Raw genomic sequence first — 19097 nt, 5'->3', positions numbered from 1 at the left:
GGCTTGCCTTACTTTGTAGATGTCTTGAGGATCCCGGCAGCTCACCCACACTTACATTCTTCTGCTAACTGGCGGGATGGAAGGCTTCGGCTCCGAATAGAGCGGCAGAGGACTATTCGGACAGGCATGCTTCACATCGGAGTTGTCCCCCAGAGAGCTCCTGTTCAACCATTTCCGGAGAGGCACATTTTGTTTTGTTGCCGAAGAAAAGTATAAGTGTCCTTTACATTGGCTCCAGATCCACTGGCTACGAACTCGTTGTCTGGTCATTGTATCTAATGCGATAAAATAATGTCTCTAGCAGGCAAGGTCATTTCCATCACCGGAGCGAGTTCGGGCATGGGTCTCTCATTAGCCAAGATAGTCGCCAGTCGAGGGGCAAAACTGGCTCTGGCAGATATACAGCGAGAGCCTCTCGAAAAGCTGGTAGCCGAACTCAAGAGCTCGGGCGTGGAAGCCATCGGACAAAGTGTCAACGTCGCTCGCCATCAAGACGTGGATGACTGGTTAGGCAACATTTCAAAGCACTATGGCAGGCTGGACGGTGCGGCCAACCTCGCAGGAGTCCCCGGCAAGCATGGAGGCTCCTTTGGATCCATCCTGGGCCAGTCGCTCGAGGAGTGGGACCACATCATCTCCGTGAACCTCACGGGGCTCATGTACTGTCTTAGAGCCCAAGTCCAAGTCATGGGCTCTGGCGGATCAATCGTCAATGCGGCGAGTATACTGAGTCTGATGGGCAAGCACGGCATGTCCGCGTATGTCACGAGCAAGCACGGAGTCCTGGGGTTGACGAGATCCGTTGCCAAAGAATTCGGCCCGAAGGGCATCAGGATCAACTGCGTCGCGCCGTAAGTTCCCCCGGTCTCTCTCCCTCAACCTTGAATTACTGCTGGGCTCCGCTGACTTCCTGGCCAAAACCAAATAGTGGCGCTATCGAGACTCCAATGTTGCGAACCGTCTTTGCAGACGAAGGAGAGCCGGAAAAGGTGGTCTGCGCGCTCCAGCGGAACGGACAACCTGAGGAAGTGGCAAAGGTGATTGCATTTCTGCTGAGCGACGATGCGTCATACGTGACAGGAGCAATCTATCCTGTCGATGGAGGCGACTCGGCGTAGGCGCTGGCGCATATGTCTTGGGCCTCTGCAAGGCCCTAGTCGCCTGCTCTGAGTGGGTGGTCTGAGCTCCCTGCCCGAGACAGCCGTCTAGGATTGCCGAACGCAAACGCAAATGAAGCCGAATTCACGGTGTGAGTTCGACGACTGGCCGAGGAGGACCATTTCTATGCCTGTGGCTCCTAGAATGCACCCCACACGTGGTACAACAGTTCCCCAGATCTATTCGAAGGGCCGGAAGGCGATGCGGTGGTGTATATTCATGGTAGAGAGCTGCGGAGTTGTATTTTCTCCTTGAAAAGGTCTCCTTCGCTTTCCCCCTGCCCAATTCATTCACAGCGCCTTTCATCTCCTTGAATTTATGTCTTCTTCTACTTTGCTTGCTTGCTCGCTTGTTTGATAGAATCTCAAAATGGGGGACTCGGGACCAGAGACCAACGTCGCTCCACAGGCTAGGATGGTCGACTTTGAAGCCTTGCCAGCGCGATATGGCTGGCCGACGACAAACGAGCGAGGCTACAGGATCAAGGAGCAGCTTTGTGGTACCGAAAGACCTATGCGTGTCATCTGTCTGGGTGCTGGTGCTTCGGGTATCTGTCTCGCCAAATACTTGCCTGAGCGCCTTCACAACGTCTCACTTACGATCTACGACAAGAACCCGGACTTTGGTGGCACTTGGTACGAAAACAGGTCAGGACTTCCTCTGCTCCAAATACACCATGGTCATGTCTCTCACAGAGAGCCTACAGATACCCAGGATGTGCTTGCGATATTCCCTCTCACATTTACCAGGTTGGTCCCATTTTATTCCTCCCCCTTAAAAGTGGCGTCGTCGCCTCTTCGGCTAACCGCTGTCGTCAACAGTTTTCTTGGGCCAAAAATCCATATTGGTCCCAGTTCTACTCCGATGGCAAGGAAATCCTTCAGTATTTCAAGGACGTAGTAGACCGGTTCGACCTCGCCAAGTTCATCCGCCTCAGACATGAAATCACCGGGTCATTCTGGGATTCTGACCGAGGCCGATGGGACATCCACGTCAAGAACCTTTTGACTGGAGAGGCCTTTGTCGACAGTTGCGACGTATTTATCAACTGCAGCGGCATTCTCAAGTAAGTTTCGCTCTCAATTAAGACAATAGTTGGAACTCACTGACTCCCTCGGCACTTCTCAGCGCGTGGGACTGGCCCGATATCAAAGGCCTCAAGACCTTCCAAGGAAAGCTCTGCCACACTGCTGATTACGATGAGAGTACCGACCTCGAAGGAAAGAAGGTCGCCGTGATCGGTATTGGCAGCAGTGGCGTCCAGGTCATCCCTAGTATTCTGAACAAAGTGTCACATTTGTACTGCTGGATTCGCTCCTCCACGTGGATGACTGCCGGATTTGCGCAAAAATTCGCCGGTCCTGATGGAGCCAACTTCAAATGTAAGTCTGTTGTATCTCAATTGATCCTTTTCGGAGAGCCAATACCAGTTTTGTCTAGATTCGGAAGAACAGAAGAGGTACTTTGCCGAACATCCCGATGAGTACCTGGATTACTGCAAGAAAATCGAAAGCGAAATCAGCCAGATGTTCAAGATGATCCAAGTTGGAACGCCTGAAGCTGAACAAGCCAAGGCGGTAAGTGAACAGGCGTATTGGAGGAAACAAGCACCCCTGACACCATATCTCTTCCCAGTTCTCGATCAAGGAGATGCAGAAGAAACTTGGCAGCCGTAAAGACATTATGGAAAAGATCATTCCCAAGACTTTCAACGTCGGCTGCCGTCGACCCACGGTAAGTTTCTGACTTCTCTTTGACAAGACGTCCAGGCCGGGTGTTGATTGTGAGCTTTTTTTGTTCTCAGCCCGGAAATGGCTTCCTAGAAGCATTGACGACAGACAAAGTCACCACCTTTTTGGACTCGCTCCAGGAAATCACGCCAAAGGGATTCGTGGATTCTCAGGGAAATGAGCACGAAGCCGACGTGATAATTTGTGCCACTGGGTATGTACAGTTTCTTCGCGCCCAGAGCGAAGATATCACCGTATTAACAAGATGGTATGTAGATTCGATACGTCGTGGGTTCCCAGGTTCCCCATTGTTGCCAACGGCCTCAACGTCCAGGACATCCAGAGGAAGCGACCAATCTCGTACCTTTCCATGGCTGTTCCCGAGAGTGAGCTTCCTTCCCCCCTCCCGTTCATCGTTTATATTTTAACTATTCTTTCACACTGACCGGCTGAATCTTAGTCCCTAACTTTTTCATGGTCGGCGGGCCTTACTTTTCGTTCGGTCACGGCTCCTATACGTCGATGGTCGAATTGTTCCTCGAGAACATTCTCAAGGTGATTGAGAAGATTCAAAAGGAAAACATCAAGTCCATATCCCCGCGCCAGGACGCCACAGACGCCTTTGTCGAGCATGCCGACCTCTGGCTCAAGCGCACCGCGTGGGCCGGCCCCTGTCCGTCGTGGTTCAAGCAGGGCAAACCGGACGGATTGCTGACCATCTTCCCCGGTTCGAGACTGGTGTTGGCCGATCTCATCTCGGCCCCCCGATTTGAAGACTACAACTTCGAATACTGGAGCATGAACAAGTTTGCTTTTTTGGGCAATGGTTTCTCGACCCTCGAATATGACGGAAGTGACCTAGCCTGGTACCTGGGGATTCATACTGGGCTGCTCCCCTCACGTCCACCAGTTCCTTCAACGCAAGCACCAGCAGTCAACGTATATATGTGAAAAGTGAACGTGGCTTCGTCACGGGATTTGGGTGCTTACCAGTGGTTAGTAGTATTCCAACCATCAACTAGGCCTCCTTTAAGCTCGAAAGTGTGTTTCTAAACGCTGTTTGAATCTCTCGGCGAACTATCTAGATGAATTTCCATGCCTTGGTGCTATTGCAGCGTAAGATCCTCCTGATGTCGTTCCATTCGCACCAAAGGCAGTCGAAACAAAGCGTAATAGTACTTTGTCACATTGCGTGGGTCTAATAAGTACAAAATTGCCTGCCACTTACCTATTATGGTCGGCACGCGTTGTCACGGACTGCATTTCGGTGCTACGCTTCTCTAGTCAGGTCCCACAGATGATCCGTTAAAGCTCTATCACAGGAGAAGATTCCTTCCTGTGCATGAAGCTCCTGGCTGGCGCATACTTCGGGAATCTTTAAAATCCCGTCCCTCCCTTCAAAACCGTTGAACGTCTTATGAGGCGTGATTGAAGAAGCCCCCAGCATTCTTGCCCGGACGATCTTGCCGCTGTGCCACGTTGCTTGATAACCATTGTCGATTGCACTATCAATATGGCGGACTATTCTCAATACCAAGGCCCGTCCAGTGAATGGGAAGCATTTGTCCAGAAGACCTCGTTGCCGCTAGGGGATTTGACTCTACCGCCCCAGACGATTCGACAAGCGTCAAATGCACTTCGAGTGAAGATCTCGGAGACCGAGATTGCCGCAGAAGGTATGTACGTATGTAAGGCTTGACCGTCTCTCGTCCTGTCTGCTTACACACCCTTCCTTTACTTGGGGATGAGAATATCCCAGATCGCTCTACATACATAGCTCCTGACTAGATTCTTGGATGGCCATAACTTTTTTTCCAGACCTTCGCACAAAGGCGGCATGGCGAGACTACTCCGTCTTAACGAGAGACCAGCAGAATATCATTGCTCGTGTCTACCGACCCCGCGAGCTGCCGCCGGAGGCTCCGCTGCCGATATACCTGTACTTCCACGGCGGCGGCCACCTTCTGGGCACGATCGAGACCGAAGACGCCGCCTGTTTACGGCTTGCGGTCAACGCCCAGGTCACCGTGGTTAACGTCAACTATCGGCACACGCCTGAGTTCAAGCACCCATACCAAGTCAACGACGCCTGGGACGCGTTTGAATGGCTCGCCAGAAATGCGTCCCTCATCGGCGGCGACCCCTCACGTGTCATCGTCGGCGGCGTCTCAGCTGGCGCTGGCTTGGCCGCATCCGTCATCGTCCGCCAACATAATAATAGCAATGATGATGACAGTGCCGTGCGCGACCAGGGCAGGAACACATCTCTTTTGCCCAGGTTGAATGTCTGCGGTCAGCTCCTCTGCATTCCCTGGCTGATCCACCCGGACAATCACCCGTTTACGAGCGGGCCCGCGGCGTCTTTCCAACAGAATGTCTCTGCTGCCGTGCTTCCGATGGCTCTGCTGCGACTGTTCAGCGCTCTGCTCGGAGCCGATGATGTCAAGGACCCGGCTCTGAACGTTGCTCTGGTGGACGACAGGAAGATCATGGGCTTGCCCAAGACAACTTTTGTGATTGCCGGCCAGGATCTGCTCAGGGACGAAGGGCTATACTATGCCGAAAAGCTGAAGAAGGCTGGGTTTGTCCACCTACCCACCATTGCCACCAACCCCTATCTCCCCCCTATTCTCTCCCTCGTGCCATCCTTCTTTTGACGGAGCACTTTTGCTGACGAGACTGCCCCCATTTCCCTTATATCCAGGGTTCCCACCAAAGTCCATGTCTTTCCCGGCTTGCCGCACGGTTTTCGCCGCTTCAGCGACCTCCCATCAAGCAAGTGTTGGGATGAGCTTCTATTAGAGGCGATGAAATGGTATTTGTCGAGCGACAGTAGTTCTTCTTTGACGATAGAGTAAAACCAAGAAGAATAAAAAATAATCATTACGGGGAGAAGGCATGGTAGTGTGGAGACCAAAGCATGATGCAGGATTACTCTTAGACCCGGAATTCCACTCAAAAATCGCCGCAGGAGTTTTTGAAAACCGTGTCTTGTGCCCTGTACCCTTGATATCTGTGTAAATTGTATATGTATGTATGTATGTATGTATGTATGTAAGAGACACGCATCTCGTCACCTATCTAGTGTCCAGCATCCGGCACGCCGTTGACCACCTCCACAGGCGTGTGCTCCTTACCACGGCCCAGCGTCTTTTGACCCGGCAACGCGCCAGCACTGACATTGCGGAACTCATCGGGGTCCCTGTTGAACTCGACGCCGCGCTCCCATTCCTTGCGGTCCGAGAATGCGTCCAAGTACCAGGTTAGGTCTCTGGTGCCAGTGAACTCGAAGTCAACGAAGCCATTGCCTAGATAACCCCAGCGGTTCTTGCTCCAGTACTCGATCTCGTAGTCCTCGTAGTTCGGGTGGTGGAGGACCTCGAAGAAGGAGAGACGCGAGCCCGGCCACATGACGACGGGGCCGTCCTTGGTGCCCTGCTTGAACCACGAGGAACAAGGGTCCGCCCAGCACGTCCGGGGTATGAAGGTCGACGCGTGCTCGGCGAAATCGAGCACGGACTGCGTCTTGGGGCTCAGGCGGCGAATATGCTGTGTCCGCATCTTGCGGATGATCTCTATAAAGTGATTCGTTAGCATGGAGAGGATAGGCAGAATGGAGCCCTGCGCGACGGGCGTAAAGGGCCCCGAGTAGGTGAAGTAGTTGGGGAAGCCGTCGACGCCGATACCGAGATAGCTGGCCGGGAATTTTGACCACTTCTCGGTTAACGTGGTCTTTGGGTCGAGACCTGTAAGGGGGAACCGCGGGCGGAACGAGGTGTCGAATCCTGTGGCGCAGATGATCACATCGACCTCGTACTCCTTGCCCGTTGCCGAATCCACAACCCCGCGCTCCGTAATGGAGTGGATATTCTTGGTGAAGACGGTGGTCTTCTCGCCGGCGAGGGCTTCTAGATAGCCGTTGCCGGGGGTGGGCCTTCGGCAAGCCACGTTGAAGTTATCCGGGATGATGGCATCTCGTAGTTCAGGCTTGCCCTCCAGTTTAGTCGACATTTCTTTGAAGGCGTACTGTGTGCAAGCATCGTGGTTAGTGCCTTTTTTATCAAGAACAACCTCAAGGGGAATGTCCCAGAGATCATGTGCTTACAGCATTCGCTTCGTCTGACTCCTTGGTGTTTCGGAGGACCAACTTGAAACGTTTATTCAGTTCATTCTCAATCATCTTCTTATACCGCTGATATCTTGTCGGATCCTCGTTAAAGGCACGTTTCTGCTCCTCAGTGTCTGGAGCTCATCGTTAGTTTTTAAAGGCCCCTCCTTCCGTTGTGAGAGTTTCACTTACAGTCGAAATTCCGGCCATCCTTGCCAGCGAATTGTTGACCAAAGGCCGCCGTGATCCAGGTCGGGTTTCGAACCCAGGTATACATGTGCTCAACATCCTTATAGATGGACGCACAAACTTGGACTCCAGAGCTTCCGGAGCCGATGACCGCTACTCTTTTGCCCTTTAAGTCGTACCCTTCCTTATAGTGGGCAGTGTGAAAAAGGTCGCCCTGGAAGGTTTTAAGTCCCGGGATATCTGGCCATTTCCAGGCGCTGGAGTCAAGATTAGCTCTAGAAATAACGAACACTGCTGCAGGAAAATTGACTTACTTCAAAAAACCGGCGCCGTTTAAGAGCAGATCGCATTCCTCTTCCCATTCTTTGGACTCTTGGCCATCTTGCGACTGAGAGAGCTTCACCACCCAGAGACTCCGCTGTTCATCCCAACGAGCAGCATCGATCCTCGTGTTCAGGGTGATGTATTTCATCATTCCCTCTTCATCGACGATATCCTTCATGTACTTCCAGATCTCCTGGCTCGTTGAGTAGAAGCTGGTCCAGTAAGGGTTGGCTTTCCAGGGAAACGTGTATCCCACACTGGGGACATCACAAGCGCATCCGGGGTAGCGGTTTTCGAGCCAAGTGCCGCCAATATCTGAGTTCTTGTCGTAGCAAACGATATTGACTCCGAGGCCGGCGAGAAGTTTAGGTGCATAATGCAGAAAATCAATGCCAGCAGCGCCAGCACCGATGATGAGGATCTTGAATGTGGGCTTGCTAACAGGAACCTCGTTGATCATGTGGTCCGAGACCACATACCCGGTAGGACCTGGTTTGTCCCAGTCCGCGTAGTGGACTGGTCTCTCGACAGATGAGGGGTGTGGTCCCGGTGTGTTGCTGCCGATAGTTATGTCTCCAGGAAGTCCATAGGCCTCGAAGACCGGGTTGGTGGCTGTAGGTACCCCGAGCGTGCTATGAGGGGACATTTTGGACAGATGATTGAGTACCTCGTGTAGCCTTTTGGATGGCACTGACATCTAGAGGAAGCATTACAGGCCGAGAAGGCACCACTGTCAGAGATAAGACGTGATAGTTTTGTATAACGTTGCTAGATCAAGGGTTGAGCTCGACCGAGTGAAAATCTTGGGAATGTTTTCTTTCTTGAACAATACAAGAAAACAACCCATCTCAGAGAAGGATACCTCTTTCCCGATGCGTTCTTCTGCCCCGAAACAAATGGTGGACTGACCAGCTCGCAGACGAGAAGGCCGTGGAGAAACAGTCGACCCGGAGGAGATAGTCAAAGAGTCCTCCCGAGGTATCTTCCTAGACACGTTCGTATGGGGTTCGCTTGTCTGGAGTATGCATCTTTGTGGGCCGAGACCAAGCATAGCCTGTGCAAAAAGGGGGCGATTGTTTCGCATCCGGCTGCCGGCCGAAAGTGGTATTGATGGTCTATTGCCGAAATCCCCAAGTTCTGTTCAGCCACACACTACTCTTTTAGTTTCAAGACTTTGAGGAGTTCCAGTGGCCTTGCTTCACGTCTTTGGTGATTTCTCCGTAAGCCTGACCAGAATGAGGGTTGTTGTACCGACCAACGCAAACTCTGCCGACTCAATGTCAAGAATCTCCAGGATGTGTGCTTGCGGCATTTCACTGGTGGACGGAGATTCAAGAAGGAAGTCATGACAGCTACCTCTAGGATTGAAACTTCGCGCTTATAAAGGGACTCATGTGAACGCGGGGCAGATTAGCCGAGTCAGGTTGTGAGACTCCCCATTCCTGACACCTATAACAACTTCGATTCAGCATAGCTCAAGTTTGTGTAAGCATCATTCTCAACCAAATGGCCTCTACGCCAGCATACGAGAATCGCCGCGTCGAGTGCCAGGCGAAGGTCGATTTTGACAAGGTAGCTGGCAAGACCGTAGTTATCACCGGCGGTATGTACTACGTCCTAACTCGCTGTCTGCAGGCCGTGCCACTGATATTCCACTGCTTCAGGGAGTAGCGGCCTGGGTCTGTGTTATGTACTAGCTCTTGTCAAAGCTGGGTCAGTCTCTGCCAAGCTCTTCCAGAAAACCTGTCACGTAGCTGAACCAGTACATAGTGCTTTTGTTGTCAACGGAGACATCAAGCCTCCCTCGGAAGCTCTTTCCTCCGACAGGTATGTTTGATATCCAGATACGTCTTGGGACCGGGAAAAAGAGACAGACTGACAGCGTAATTGACCCATCTAGGGCTGTATTTGTTCAGTGTGATGTGACCAGCTGGGAAGAACAGGAAAATTTGTTCAAGGTCGCAAAGAACAAGTCTCCCAATGGAGGAATCGATGTTGTCATTGCCAACGCCGGTATCTACGGACCTGACACTCTTGACGGTTGGTGGTTCAGGCTCATATCAATGTCAAGAAGAGCACCTTACTAAGCCCGGCCAGGTCTGTCGGATGATGAACCAAAGAAACCAGTCACAAAGCTACTCGACGTGAATCTGAGAGGGGTCATATACACAAGTAAGCTTGGTGGATGGTACTTTCATCACCAGGACGGCGGTGATCGATGTTTGATCCTGGTGTCGAGCATCATGGGATATATCGACACGCAGGGTTCATCAGTCTATTCTGCCGCCAAACACGGTGTGAGAGGATTAATGACTTGCTTGAGGCGGAAAGGGCTCTTACGAGTTAACTGCATTGCGCCATGGTGTGGCCCTTCCGGTATCTTTCTGCCGATTTTCAAGCCACTAGCTGATACACATGCGTCCAGGTTTGTCGCGACTCCGATCTTGCCGGAGAGCTTCATCCAGAACGCGGGGAGCCAGTTTAGAGGCATGGGCGTCGATTTTGCGACCACAGACGACGCTGTTACAGCAGTCTTCCGTCTCATTACGGACAGTTCCATCAATGGTATGATATGCGTGTCGAACCTAACCGTGAGAGTGCCATGCTGACCCACCGTATAGGGAGGACGCTCGGTATTGTGCCGCGCCAGATGTCACCATCTGGGTATCTCGACCTCGACAGGGACGATTTTGAAGAAGGAACGTCTTTGCACAAGCTGCAAACGGTAGCCAGTTCTTTAGTGTATGGTGAATTTGGCAGTTCGGCTACATGAAAGTAGCACTCTATAGAGCAGAACTTATTTGTCCCCATAAGAGCCAAAAGGCGTCAGTCGATAGTGCCATTCTGTGAATTCACTCCAGCTGACCCTCGCTCTTCATACTATCTAGGACGGTCTCTGCAACTCTGGTAGCATTCAGAGCTGCAGGCACTCCTGCGTAGACTGATACCTGTCACCAAAAGATGAGAATTATGACCCCAAAAGGTAAGACGGGGCTCTATACCTGGAACAAGGCTTCCCGAATCTCCTCCTCGGTGCACTTGTTGTGGATGGCGCCGCGAACGTGAACGCCCAATTCGTGATCACGGCCCAGAACTGCCAGCATGACCAAGCACAGCAGAGAGCGAGTCTTGCGTTCCAACCCAGGTCTCGTCCAACACATGGCCCATCCCGCAGTGACCGCCATAGTTTGGAGCGGCTGCTGGAAGCTGGAGAGTGACTTCGAGCTCGCAATGTGCTGCAGTCCAAACACCTCTTGTCGTAGCTTGGTCCCCTCCTCGTAGAGGACTTGCTGGGCTTTTTCGATGGCCGCTCTATCCGCCTTTCCCGCCATCTCGGTTGGTGAAGCCCCGGTCTGTGAGTTGGAGAGAAATGAAACTGTCGGACTGTGAAAGATTGGTCGTTGTTGCCTCATTCTGTACAAGAGATGGTCCTGCTTTGTCTCAAGGGCAGGTCGCTTGCACGACTACAATGTAGGGATCCTGACACTTTTTTTGCCCAGGTGGCCTGCGAGTGGGCTTTCTCCTACACTCCCCTGAGAAACAGTCTGGACGGACTACGCAGTACGCTATCTAGGACCATGCTACGCACTGTCCTATACCTCGCCCCACTTGACCTCTGATGGACACTGTAGCCGGAGCTGCAGAATACCTCCCTCGCCACCAGTGCGGGCTCGGCACAAGGCTGGCTGCCATTGCCGAAATGCTTCCTGCTGCATGGCCCACCTCGCGAACGCTTTCACGTGTACTCCGTATCTCTGCCGCGGTCCGGATCGTTCTTGGGGAAAATATCATTCGAGCTCTTCCTCTCTTGCCCGGGTATCCTGTCTCCTGACACACGACGCGTTGACCCAAAATTATGCACTGCGATGCTCGCTCAATTCAGTCTCACCAATTATCAGCCGGACGTGCCCAACCTGCCAGTGTCAAGGTCCAACAAACGGGCCCGGGTGGTGTGTTCACGATGTCACGAGAAGAAAGTATGTGTCCTCTGAGGCGTGGCCAGCATAGCCGTTTGGTAGGGAGACTCGCTCATCCCGGTACACAGATCAAATGCAACTTATGGAGTCAGCAAGATGATGAGCAGACTCGGCAATGTTCCAACTGTCTAGATGCAGGGAGCCAGTGCCAGTAGGTTGACCTGTTTTTCTGACGGCCTTCCCGGTTTTTTATTAAGATCAGTCTCGAGGCTACGACTCTCCAAAAGAGGAATCAGCAAACGAGACGTTGCCGGCGACAGCCACAACCCGCCAGAGTCTGTAAAGGGGCCTGTCCTCGGCCCCTTGATACCGACGACAGCGGCGGTAGACGTCTTGAGCCTTCAGCAATCAATACCCCCAAGGGAGTCTGGAGCTGCAGAGGTCAGCAATGGCTTTTACGACTCACGACACCTAGCAAACCCCACGCCGGCTTCGCCAGGCGCGCCCTTGGGGCAATTGGCTTTCACTACCGTCTCGGACAGCCCATCTCAGCAGCAGCAACATCCCAGCTACATCGGCGACAGTGGATACATGCAGATCTTCAGCCACGAGAGTGGCAAGCCGAGCCAACAACAATCGTTTGGTGCATTGCCCCAGATCATGGGAATCGACAATATTCCTCCCGGTCTGCAGGAGAGCCATCTCGATGTGTTCTTCGAGTATGCGCTGACGTGGTGTCCGATCTTGGATCGACATGTCTTTGACGCCGATCCGGACCTGAACCAATCGCTGCTCCTCCGACACGCCCTGGCCTTGTGTGGTAACCAGATCAAGCCGTCGTTGCTAGTGCATGCCTCTTCCATGGACCATTACAACCGCGCCAAAGAGTTGTTTTATGGGAACCACGAGCCCAACCCGCTGGTCCGTATCATGGCCCTGATGTTGTTCTACTGGTGGAGCACCGAACCTCCCAACGTCGTCAGCCTTGATACCACTTGGTGGTGGACTGGCACTGCCATCCGGCTCGCTCAACAGATTGGTCTGCATCGGGAGCCGTCACCTAATCAAGCTCTACTGGCCGCGGAGTCTCCTGGCTTGAGGCGACGTGTCTGGTGGACTTTGGTAGTGAGTACCTTACGGTCCGGGATAGCCTCGCATGTGTCGAGATCGCTGACACACATACATTCAAGGCTCGTGAACGAATCTCGGCTGCTTCGCAAGGCCGCCCATGTCTGATCGACTTGGACGACTGTGACGTGCCCATGCCGACGCCCAACGACTTTCCAAACCCGCATGATGTCAGGACATCGTTGTTTATCGCATGGGTACCACTGTGCGAGATCATCGGACGTCTCGGTAAGATGTTACGGCGGAGGCGCGACGCTGACTCGACTGCGATTCCCCTGGCGCGCGAACTCATCAACTGGGTGCAGTCGCTGTCGTTTTCGCTGCAGCCTGCCATCAGAGGAAACCGGACAACCGGCTTCAACCGGGACGTGCACGGTATGCACTTGACCTACCTCTCGAGCATCACCCTGTTGCATCTCAACAAGGAGGCGCAGCCTCTCCCCAAGGCCTCCATCGCCGCCATTGTGGCCGCCTCCTGCACGGCCCGGATCTTCCACGACTACCTCCTTCGCGGCTCCGTCACCTTTCTTGCTGGTCAAGCAGGCTGGTACATCACCATTGCCACTCTAGCACTGCTCCACGCTCGCCGCCTGGAGGGGCTCACTGCCGATGCCGACGCCGACATCCGTATTCTTCGAGCCGCGCTCGGGGCCATGGCGCGCCAGTGGCATTCTGCTCAAGTGTTCCAGGCAGGCATCGACAAGCTAATCGAGGCCAGAAACACCACCATCAACAACAACAACGACAATACTTCGGCAACCAACCACTCTGTGGTCCCAACAGAGGTGGTCTCGCCGTCCATAGACGAGCTCTCCGCCATCGAGGGCATCAATTGGCAGGACTACTTCCCCTACATCTCGGGGGAGACGAGTCCACTCATTGGTCGTCTATTAACCGACAATAAGCAGGCGATACGGCTGCCAGAGCTCGGATGGACGTTTGATTTCCCTAGTCGTCTCAACCAGTTCTTCTCCAGGCCGGACGATTTCAACGTAGATTTTTTCAGTTTTTAAGCAGACGAGTCGAGTCGATTTTTCCATGTGAATGAATTCGTAGAGACCTCTGCATTGCCCTGCTCTGAGCCAGTGTTCAAGGGCTGAAATCTTTGCACAATGGACCCCGATTTCTCGATATCCTCTTTGCGGTTACCCCCCTGAGACCCTCGGGATGAAGGTGTGAGGCTCCATCGGTTGGACGGGGGAGAACCCCGCTTTCCCAAACTGGCCATTGCCGGAACGTGTTACTATGTGTTCCTCAGGTATAGTGAGGATGTGGACAGCAATGGCTCTGCAGTAGGTGTGGCCTCTCCAACGGTTCTCGTGCTAGTTACTTAGATAGTCCCGTCTTCATCTTCGTCCCCGTCTTCGTCGTGGATCATCGTCGTCAAACATCCGGAATTTCTTACAGTCGACTGGAGGAGCATCGGCGTACGCGCCTGGCTTTTTTTTGCAGCGTCCCCCGTCGAAGTACTGTCACTCGCTCACTCGCTCACCCTTTTACCTCTCCCCGTATATACCATGGCCGATGAGCTGCATATTCCCGCGTCCGACGCGACCGTGCGCGTGTGCATGGTAGACACCACGGCCATCATGAGAGTCAATGCCAAATCTTTCATCGAGCCCGTCCAGCCGGGCCATGAGTTCATCAATATCTACGTGGCAGCGTTTCTGGTCGAGCACGGGGCCTCGGGCAAGAAGGTCATGTTTGACCTAGGCGTGCGGAAGGACTACTGGAATCTCCCTGCCGTGCTGCAGAAACGCCTAGGGTTTGTCATCCCGGACTTGCGGGTCGACAAGGACGCCACCGAGGTGTTGGAGGAGAGCGGCGTGACGCTGGATGAAATCTGTGAGTCTGTCTGCCCATCTGCCTGTCTGTGTGTCTACCAGCCTTTCTTTTCGAGGGCCCCGTCTTCCTCCCACCTCCAATATCATCAGCTCCCTTCGGACTTGGGGTTCTAAGGGGTTCCTGAATCTCGTGCAGCGAGCGTGATATGGTCGCACTACCACTGGGACCACACGGGGAGTATGGAGCTGTTCCCTCCCGCCACCGAGTTGGTGGTAGGGCCGGGCTTCAAGGCGTCTCCCGCCCTGTTGCCTGGCTTCCCCGAGAATGTCAACTCTCCGGTCGACTCGCGCGCGTTCAAAGACCGGACCCTGACCGAGATCGGCTTTGACGACGACTCTGATCTGACGATTGGCGGGTTCCGAGCCCACGACTTCTTCGGTGACGGTTCCTTCTACCTGCTTGGTACGTGCACATCCCACACTCCAAAAGCTCATTACTGCACAGGACTCAATTCGGATCTATTGGTAACGTGGTCCATATCACATGCACAGACACCCCCGGACATTGCCTGGGACACATGTGCGGTCTTGCACGAACGACCGGCGGCCGGGACAGCACGTTTATGCTGCTTGGAGGCGACATCTGCCATTTCCCGGGGGATTTTCGGCCCAGCGCCAAAGCACCGCTCCCAGATCCGATCCCCGAAGGCGTCTTGGACCGAGACGATTTCTTCCCCACGCCATGCCCTTGCGCTCTCTTCGCCGACCACCATCCGCAGATGAGGACGTGCGGAACCAACACCTTCAATCCGCGCACGACGCCCTTTTATCGCATCTCGACCGACGTTACCGCCGCCTACGCCGATCCCCAGCTGTCGCAGAAATCGGTCGATAAACTGGTCAGCTTTGACGCCAGCCCGTCGGTGCTGGTCTGTCTGTCGCACGACGCCACCGCGCTGAAGCATCTCCCCAATCTCAACGATAATCCCGAGGACGACCTGAACGACTGGAAACAGCGGGGGTACAAGCAGAAGATCCACTGGGGATGGTTGAATGAGCTGCCGCGCAACGGGAAGCCCGGCAGGGAGCCTCATGTCGAAGGGTTCTGGCGGGACCGGAAACTCTGGCCAGAGGCAAAGGAGGAGCTCCGGAAGTTGGGCGAGAAAGCGTCCAGCTACAGCCTATGAAGCGTGATATTATGGGGGAGGATGATTTTGAATGCCCAGAGGTAGTCACTCCATTCGTTGGCTTCCGACTATGCCGACTATCAAAAGAATGCATTTGGTTATCAGATCGCTCGGCTCCCTCGAATCATCCCCTCCCCTGGCGCCCCTTTAAGGTCTTAGCACGACCTTTCTGGCTTCCTGCCTGGAAAACATTTCGTAGCCCTTGGCAGCTTCCGACAGAGGTAGTCGATGTGAGATGAAATCAGAAAATTTGGACTTATTCTCTAGAAACAATTCCATTGCTTCCTCAAATACTGCTCGAACGGGAGCGCGGCCCATATTCAGACTGTTCACGAAAGATCGCATCAGTACAATGTCTCATGCTCTCGACAAATCCAGGAGTTCACCAAGAACCAGACCGAACCGGGGGACCGACTTACTTGATATTCTTCTGGTAGCCCTGTAACGCTGTAAAAGGCATTTCTGACTGGTGGAAGCCCACGGAACTTAGCACACCACACGGTCTAAGGAGCTCAAAGCCCGACCGAAGAGCGGCCTCGTTTCCCACACTCTCGACTACAGCATCGGCACCTCGACCGTCCGTCGCGTTCATGACGGCGGCCTTGATGTCATCGACCCCGATCTTCAGAGGGATGCCGCCCATTCGTTTGGCCTGCTCCAGGCGGTCATCGACGCTGTCCACACAAAACACCGTCCCGGTGCCTTTCACCACGGCTGTCATGATGGCACAGAGTCCGACGATGCCGCAGCCTAGACAGACGAAAATGGCCGACTTCAGAGGCTGTTTCGGCGCCATGGCCTTCGCAGCTGTAGACGAGGAGGTACCATTGGTCGTCAGATCGTCACTGGCAAATTGGACGATGGCCCGCATCGCGCCGTAGTATCCCGTCGGGAAGATGTCAGACATCATGACGCCCAGCTCATCCTCCATCTCCTCAGACGCCAGTAGCAACGTGCCGTCGGCATCTGGCACTCTGACATAGTCGGCCTGGCCACCATCGATCTGTGCGGTTCCCAGGGCCAGAGATTTCGAGCATCGGTTCGTGTAGCCATTCTTGCAGAACCAGCATTTCAGACTTTGTTGGGTTGGAAATCAGTATGACGACCCATCTTTATCCAAGGGGAATGAGATGGTGATGGACAAGGCCAATTAAGGAAAGGGAAGAAGAGTCCGATTCATCCTGTAGACTCACCAAGACGACGAAAAGAGGCCAATCACCCTATCGCCCTTCTTGACAGTCGTCACATTGCTGCCCACATCTTCCACAATCCCGACGAACTCGTGGCCCTGGCAACGGAGAATTTGAGTGAGCAATTGGCACATGTAATGCGTGAGAGCAACAATGACACAAAAAAAAATTCACATATTCTCTTCAACTTACCATGACATGGCCAAAGGTCGTTTTCTGGTGTCCCCGGTAAGGATGTAGCTCGCTCCCACAGATGCCGGCGACAATGACCTTGACGACCGCGTCCTCGGGCTCCTGGACCTGAGGTCGTGGCTTCTTCTCAATTCTGATGTCGCCTGGCGCATGGATCACTACCGCATTGATTTCCATCTTTGCGGACTCTCTTCAGGCGCACGCGAACAATGTGTCTCAGAGACAACACACGGGCCCAGATTTTGGTCTGATATTTTACCAGATGTCCGAAGTATGCACAGTGCGAGCGATAGAGCCGAATTGGTAAACGTCCGACTTACAGCAGAAGGATGCTTGCGAGCAAAAATGTCTGAGTTTGCTTTGTTTGTTCTCACGTAGTGTTCACGTGGGGATAGGGGCTAGGAGAGATTTCTGGAAGAGGCAACTCGGGATCATGTTACTGTACATTGCTGAATCTCCTGCCCGTTCAAGCATGGTAATCCATCTCTATGGCGTATAGAACGTCGTAGCAAAAGTTCCTACGGGTGACCCCGAGTCTAGATGACTTGCTCCCATTCGGGTGGAGAAAGTCATAACGCCCCAACGTCGCGCGTGAGGACTGAGGGGCCCGGTGTTGATCGACAAGGGCAGAAGGAAGTGCGCAAGTCCATACTCGAGGGGCTCATGCCTAGTGAGAGAAAAAACTGTCGATGCTTAGCACGAATTATTCCGTATAGTAGAATCCCCTACCGGTTCAAGGGGAGCGGAGTTTTGATTGCCGGGCCCGGCAATAGTGGGCGGAGTTGCCAGGTCGGATCCGGCACTCGGCATAAGGCTCCAGACTGGTTCGGCTGGAAAGAATTGGGTGGAGATGCGGACAACTGCAGATCAGAGAGGACAGAGTTGGACGATTCATCTGAAGGTCCCTGCCTCCAATCCGATGGGCATAGGCGCCAAACGTTGGTGTCTGTTGCGAATACTCCGTACAGGGTTCCCCAACGTGACGTGTGGCGAATATAGCGCCTCCGGCAAACAGGTGCGACGTGCAAAGTGCGTCGTGCGTACGTGGAAGCAAGCCAGAGATGCAGCGAACCAAGAAAGCGGAACTACAACCAGAAGAATTTCCACCTGCATCGGTCCCACAAGCTCGTAGACCAGAGAAGCCGTCGCCTCGGGCGCAAGTCGTGCGTTGGACCTTGGTGTGAACCATGGGCTTCGAGGCCCTTCCAGTATATGGTCAACGTGGTCCCCCCCCCCGAGGACACGTACGCGCAGAAGGCCGCGCTCGTTGACCATGCGGAGACTAATCTAGACGGATCTAAACAAATCTATTAGTCCATTTCATACACATCCGCTGTGTGTGTCCTCCGTCCGCCAAGCGGCATTCAGACCATACCGCCCAAGTAAGTATGTGTCTTCCAGCCGTGCAACCCAAATGGAAAGATACATAAAATTGACGTGTTCGCCAGGGGGAGGTAGCTGCCTTGACGTCCTCGCACAACCTCTCCCCCCCTCCCCCACCACCCCACCCCTCTCCCCAAGACAACATGCCCAGCTCCATCATCGTCCAGGGCGGGAAGAGCGAATATGTAGACGCCACCCAGCGCACCGAGACCTTCACGGGCGAAGTCTGGAGCCAGATGGTGCTGGTTTCCGGCAACGTGGCCGCTGGCAACAACGTCTTCATGCCCTGCTCCCGAACATACTGGCACACGCATGAAGGAGGACAAATTCTATACGTGACCGTCGGATCTGGTTGGGTCTGCGACAAGGGGTCCGAGCCTCGCCGCATCAAAGCGGGCGACACGATCTGGGCGGAGCCGGGGACTACGCATTGGCACGGGGCGGATAAGAATAGCTTCATGTCGCATCTTGCTCTGGGGATTGGGAAGACTACATGGCACGACGAGGTGATCGACGACATGTACAAGAAGTAGAAGGTCTGAACTGGGCTCTGAACTCTGGAGCGGGCGAACATGAATATAGAGGGAATTCTACATGGAAACCATTTCTTCGGATTTCACTCGCTGGTGGTAGACGGACTTGAGAGGGGAGAATATGTACACCAATCAGTATCGGCGACAAGCTTGCACCACCTCAATGTTTTCGAATTACTTCCTCGACGTGGCTGGATCAATATCATTCTCATTTGTAAGCGCGAAAGGTCTGGAAAGATATAGGAAACACCATCCAATTTCGACCTATCGTGGC

The 19097-nt window shown here is 53.6% G+C and overlaps 10 protein-coding genes across 10 annotated transcripts; 7 read left to right on the top strand and 3 right to left on the bottom strand.

Annotated features, from left to right (window-relative positions):
• Window positions 1-291: 291 nt before the first annotated feature.
• On the top strand, window positions 292-1118 carry AYL99_08668 (hypothetical protein; the record flags this gene model as incomplete). Its single annotated transcript, XM_018840176.1, has 2 exons — window positions 292-851; window positions 929-1118. The coding sequence occupies 2 exons, from the start codon at window positions 292-294 to the stop codon at window positions 1116-1118; spliced, it is 750 nt and encodes a 249-aa protein (XP_018691297.1).
• Window positions 1119-1527: 409 nt separating this feature from the next.
• AYL99_08667 (hypothetical protein) lies at window positions 1528-3839 on the top strand (the record flags this gene model as incomplete). Its single annotated transcript, XM_018840175.1, has 9 exons — window positions 1528-1805; window positions 1865-1907; window positions 1980-2224; window positions 2287-2540; window positions 2599-2735; window positions 2794-2892; window positions 2963-3102; window positions 3165-3274; window positions 3349-3839. The coding sequence occupies 9 exons, from the start codon at window positions 1528-1530 to the stop codon at window positions 3837-3839; spliced, it is 1797 nt and encodes a 598-aa protein (XP_018691296.1).
• A 562-nt stretch (window positions 3840-4401) lies between these two features.
• Window positions 4402-5545, top strand: AYL99_08666 (hypothetical protein; the record flags this gene model as incomplete). Its single annotated transcript, XM_018840174.1, has 2 exons — window positions 4402-4564; window positions 4707-5545. 2 exons carry the CDS (start codon window positions 4402-4404, stop codon window positions 5543-5545), a joined length of 1002 nt encoding a protein of 333 aa, XP_018691295.1.
• A 424-nt stretch (window positions 5546-5969) lies between these two features.
• Window positions 5970-8155, bottom strand: AYL99_08665 (hypothetical protein; the record flags this gene model as incomplete). The annotated part of the gene is made up of 4 exons (XM_018840173.1): window positions 5970-6914; window positions 6994-7130; window positions 7189-7442; window positions 7500-8155. The coding sequence occupies 4 exons, from the start codon at window positions 8153-8155 to the stop codon at window positions 5970-5972; spliced, it is 1992 nt and encodes a 663-aa protein (XP_018691294.1).
• Window positions 8156-9015: 860 nt separating this feature from the next.
• Window positions 9016-10288, top strand: AYL99_08664 (hypothetical protein; the record flags this gene model as incomplete). The annotated part of the gene is made up of 8 exons (XM_018840172.1): window positions 9016-9112; window positions 9174-9222; window positions 9280-9336; window positions 9410-9549; window positions 9607-9871; window positions 9935-10074; window positions 10131-10234; window positions 10286-10288. The coding sequence occupies 8 exons, from the start codon at window positions 9016-9018 to the stop codon at window positions 10286-10288; spliced, it is 855 nt and encodes a 284-aa protein (XP_018691293.1).
• A 73-nt stretch (window positions 10289-10361) lies between these two features.
• Window positions 10362-10841, bottom strand: AYL99_08663 (4-carboxymuconolactone decarboxylase; the record flags this gene model as incomplete). The annotated part of the gene is made up of 2 exons (XM_018840171.1): window positions 10362-10457; window positions 10512-10841. 2 exons carry the CDS (start codon window positions 10839-10841, stop codon window positions 10362-10364), a joined length of 426 nt encoding a protein of 141 aa, XP_018691292.1.
• A 629-nt stretch (window positions 10842-11470) lies between these two features.
• Window positions 11471-13567, top strand: AYL99_08662 (hypothetical protein; the record flags this gene model as incomplete). The annotated part of the gene is made up of 3 exons (XM_018840170.1): window positions 11471-11486; window positions 11689-12551; window positions 12617-13567. 3 exons carry the CDS (start codon window positions 11471-11473, stop codon window positions 13565-13567), a joined length of 1830 nt encoding a protein of 609 aa, XP_018691291.1.
• A 504-nt stretch (window positions 13568-14071) lies between these two features.
• Window positions 14072-15525, top strand: AYL99_08661 (hypothetical protein; the record flags this gene model as incomplete). Its single annotated transcript, XM_018840169.1, has 3 exons — window positions 14072-14399; window positions 14535-14801; window positions 14891-15525. The coding sequence occupies 3 exons, from the start codon at window positions 14072-14074 to the stop codon at window positions 15523-15525; spliced, it is 1230 nt and encodes a 409-aa protein (XP_018691290.1).
• A 147-nt stretch (window positions 15526-15672) lies between these two features.
• On the bottom strand, window positions 15673-17084 carry AYL99_08660 (hypothetical protein; the record flags this gene model as incomplete). The annotated part of the gene is made up of 4 exons (XM_018840168.1): window positions 15673-15850; window positions 15945-16601; window positions 16719-16813; window positions 16908-17084. 4 exons carry the CDS (start codon window positions 17082-17084, stop codon window positions 15673-15675), a joined length of 1107 nt encoding a protein of 368 aa, XP_018691289.1.
• A 1349-nt stretch (window positions 17085-18433) lies between these two features.
• AYL99_08659 (hypothetical protein) lies at window positions 18434-18823 on the top strand (the record flags this gene model as incomplete). The annotated part of the gene is made up of 1 exon (XM_018840167.1): window positions 18434-18823. One exon carries the CDS (start codon window positions 18434-18436, stop codon window positions 18821-18823), a length of 390 nt encoding a protein of 129 aa, XP_018691288.1.
• Window positions 18824-19097: the final 274 nt, after the last annotated feature.

This window comes from Fonsecaea erecta (genome assembly GCF_001651985.1).
Source record: "Fonsecaea erecta strain CBS 125763 chromosome Unknown Scaff7, whole genome shotgun sequence".
Taxonomy (NCBI): Eukaryota; Fungi; Ascomycota; class Eurotiomycetes; order Chaetothyriales; family Herpotrichiellaceae; genus Fonsecaea; species Fonsecaea erecta.
This window is presented reverse-complemented; position numbering and strand designations above follow the sequence as displayed.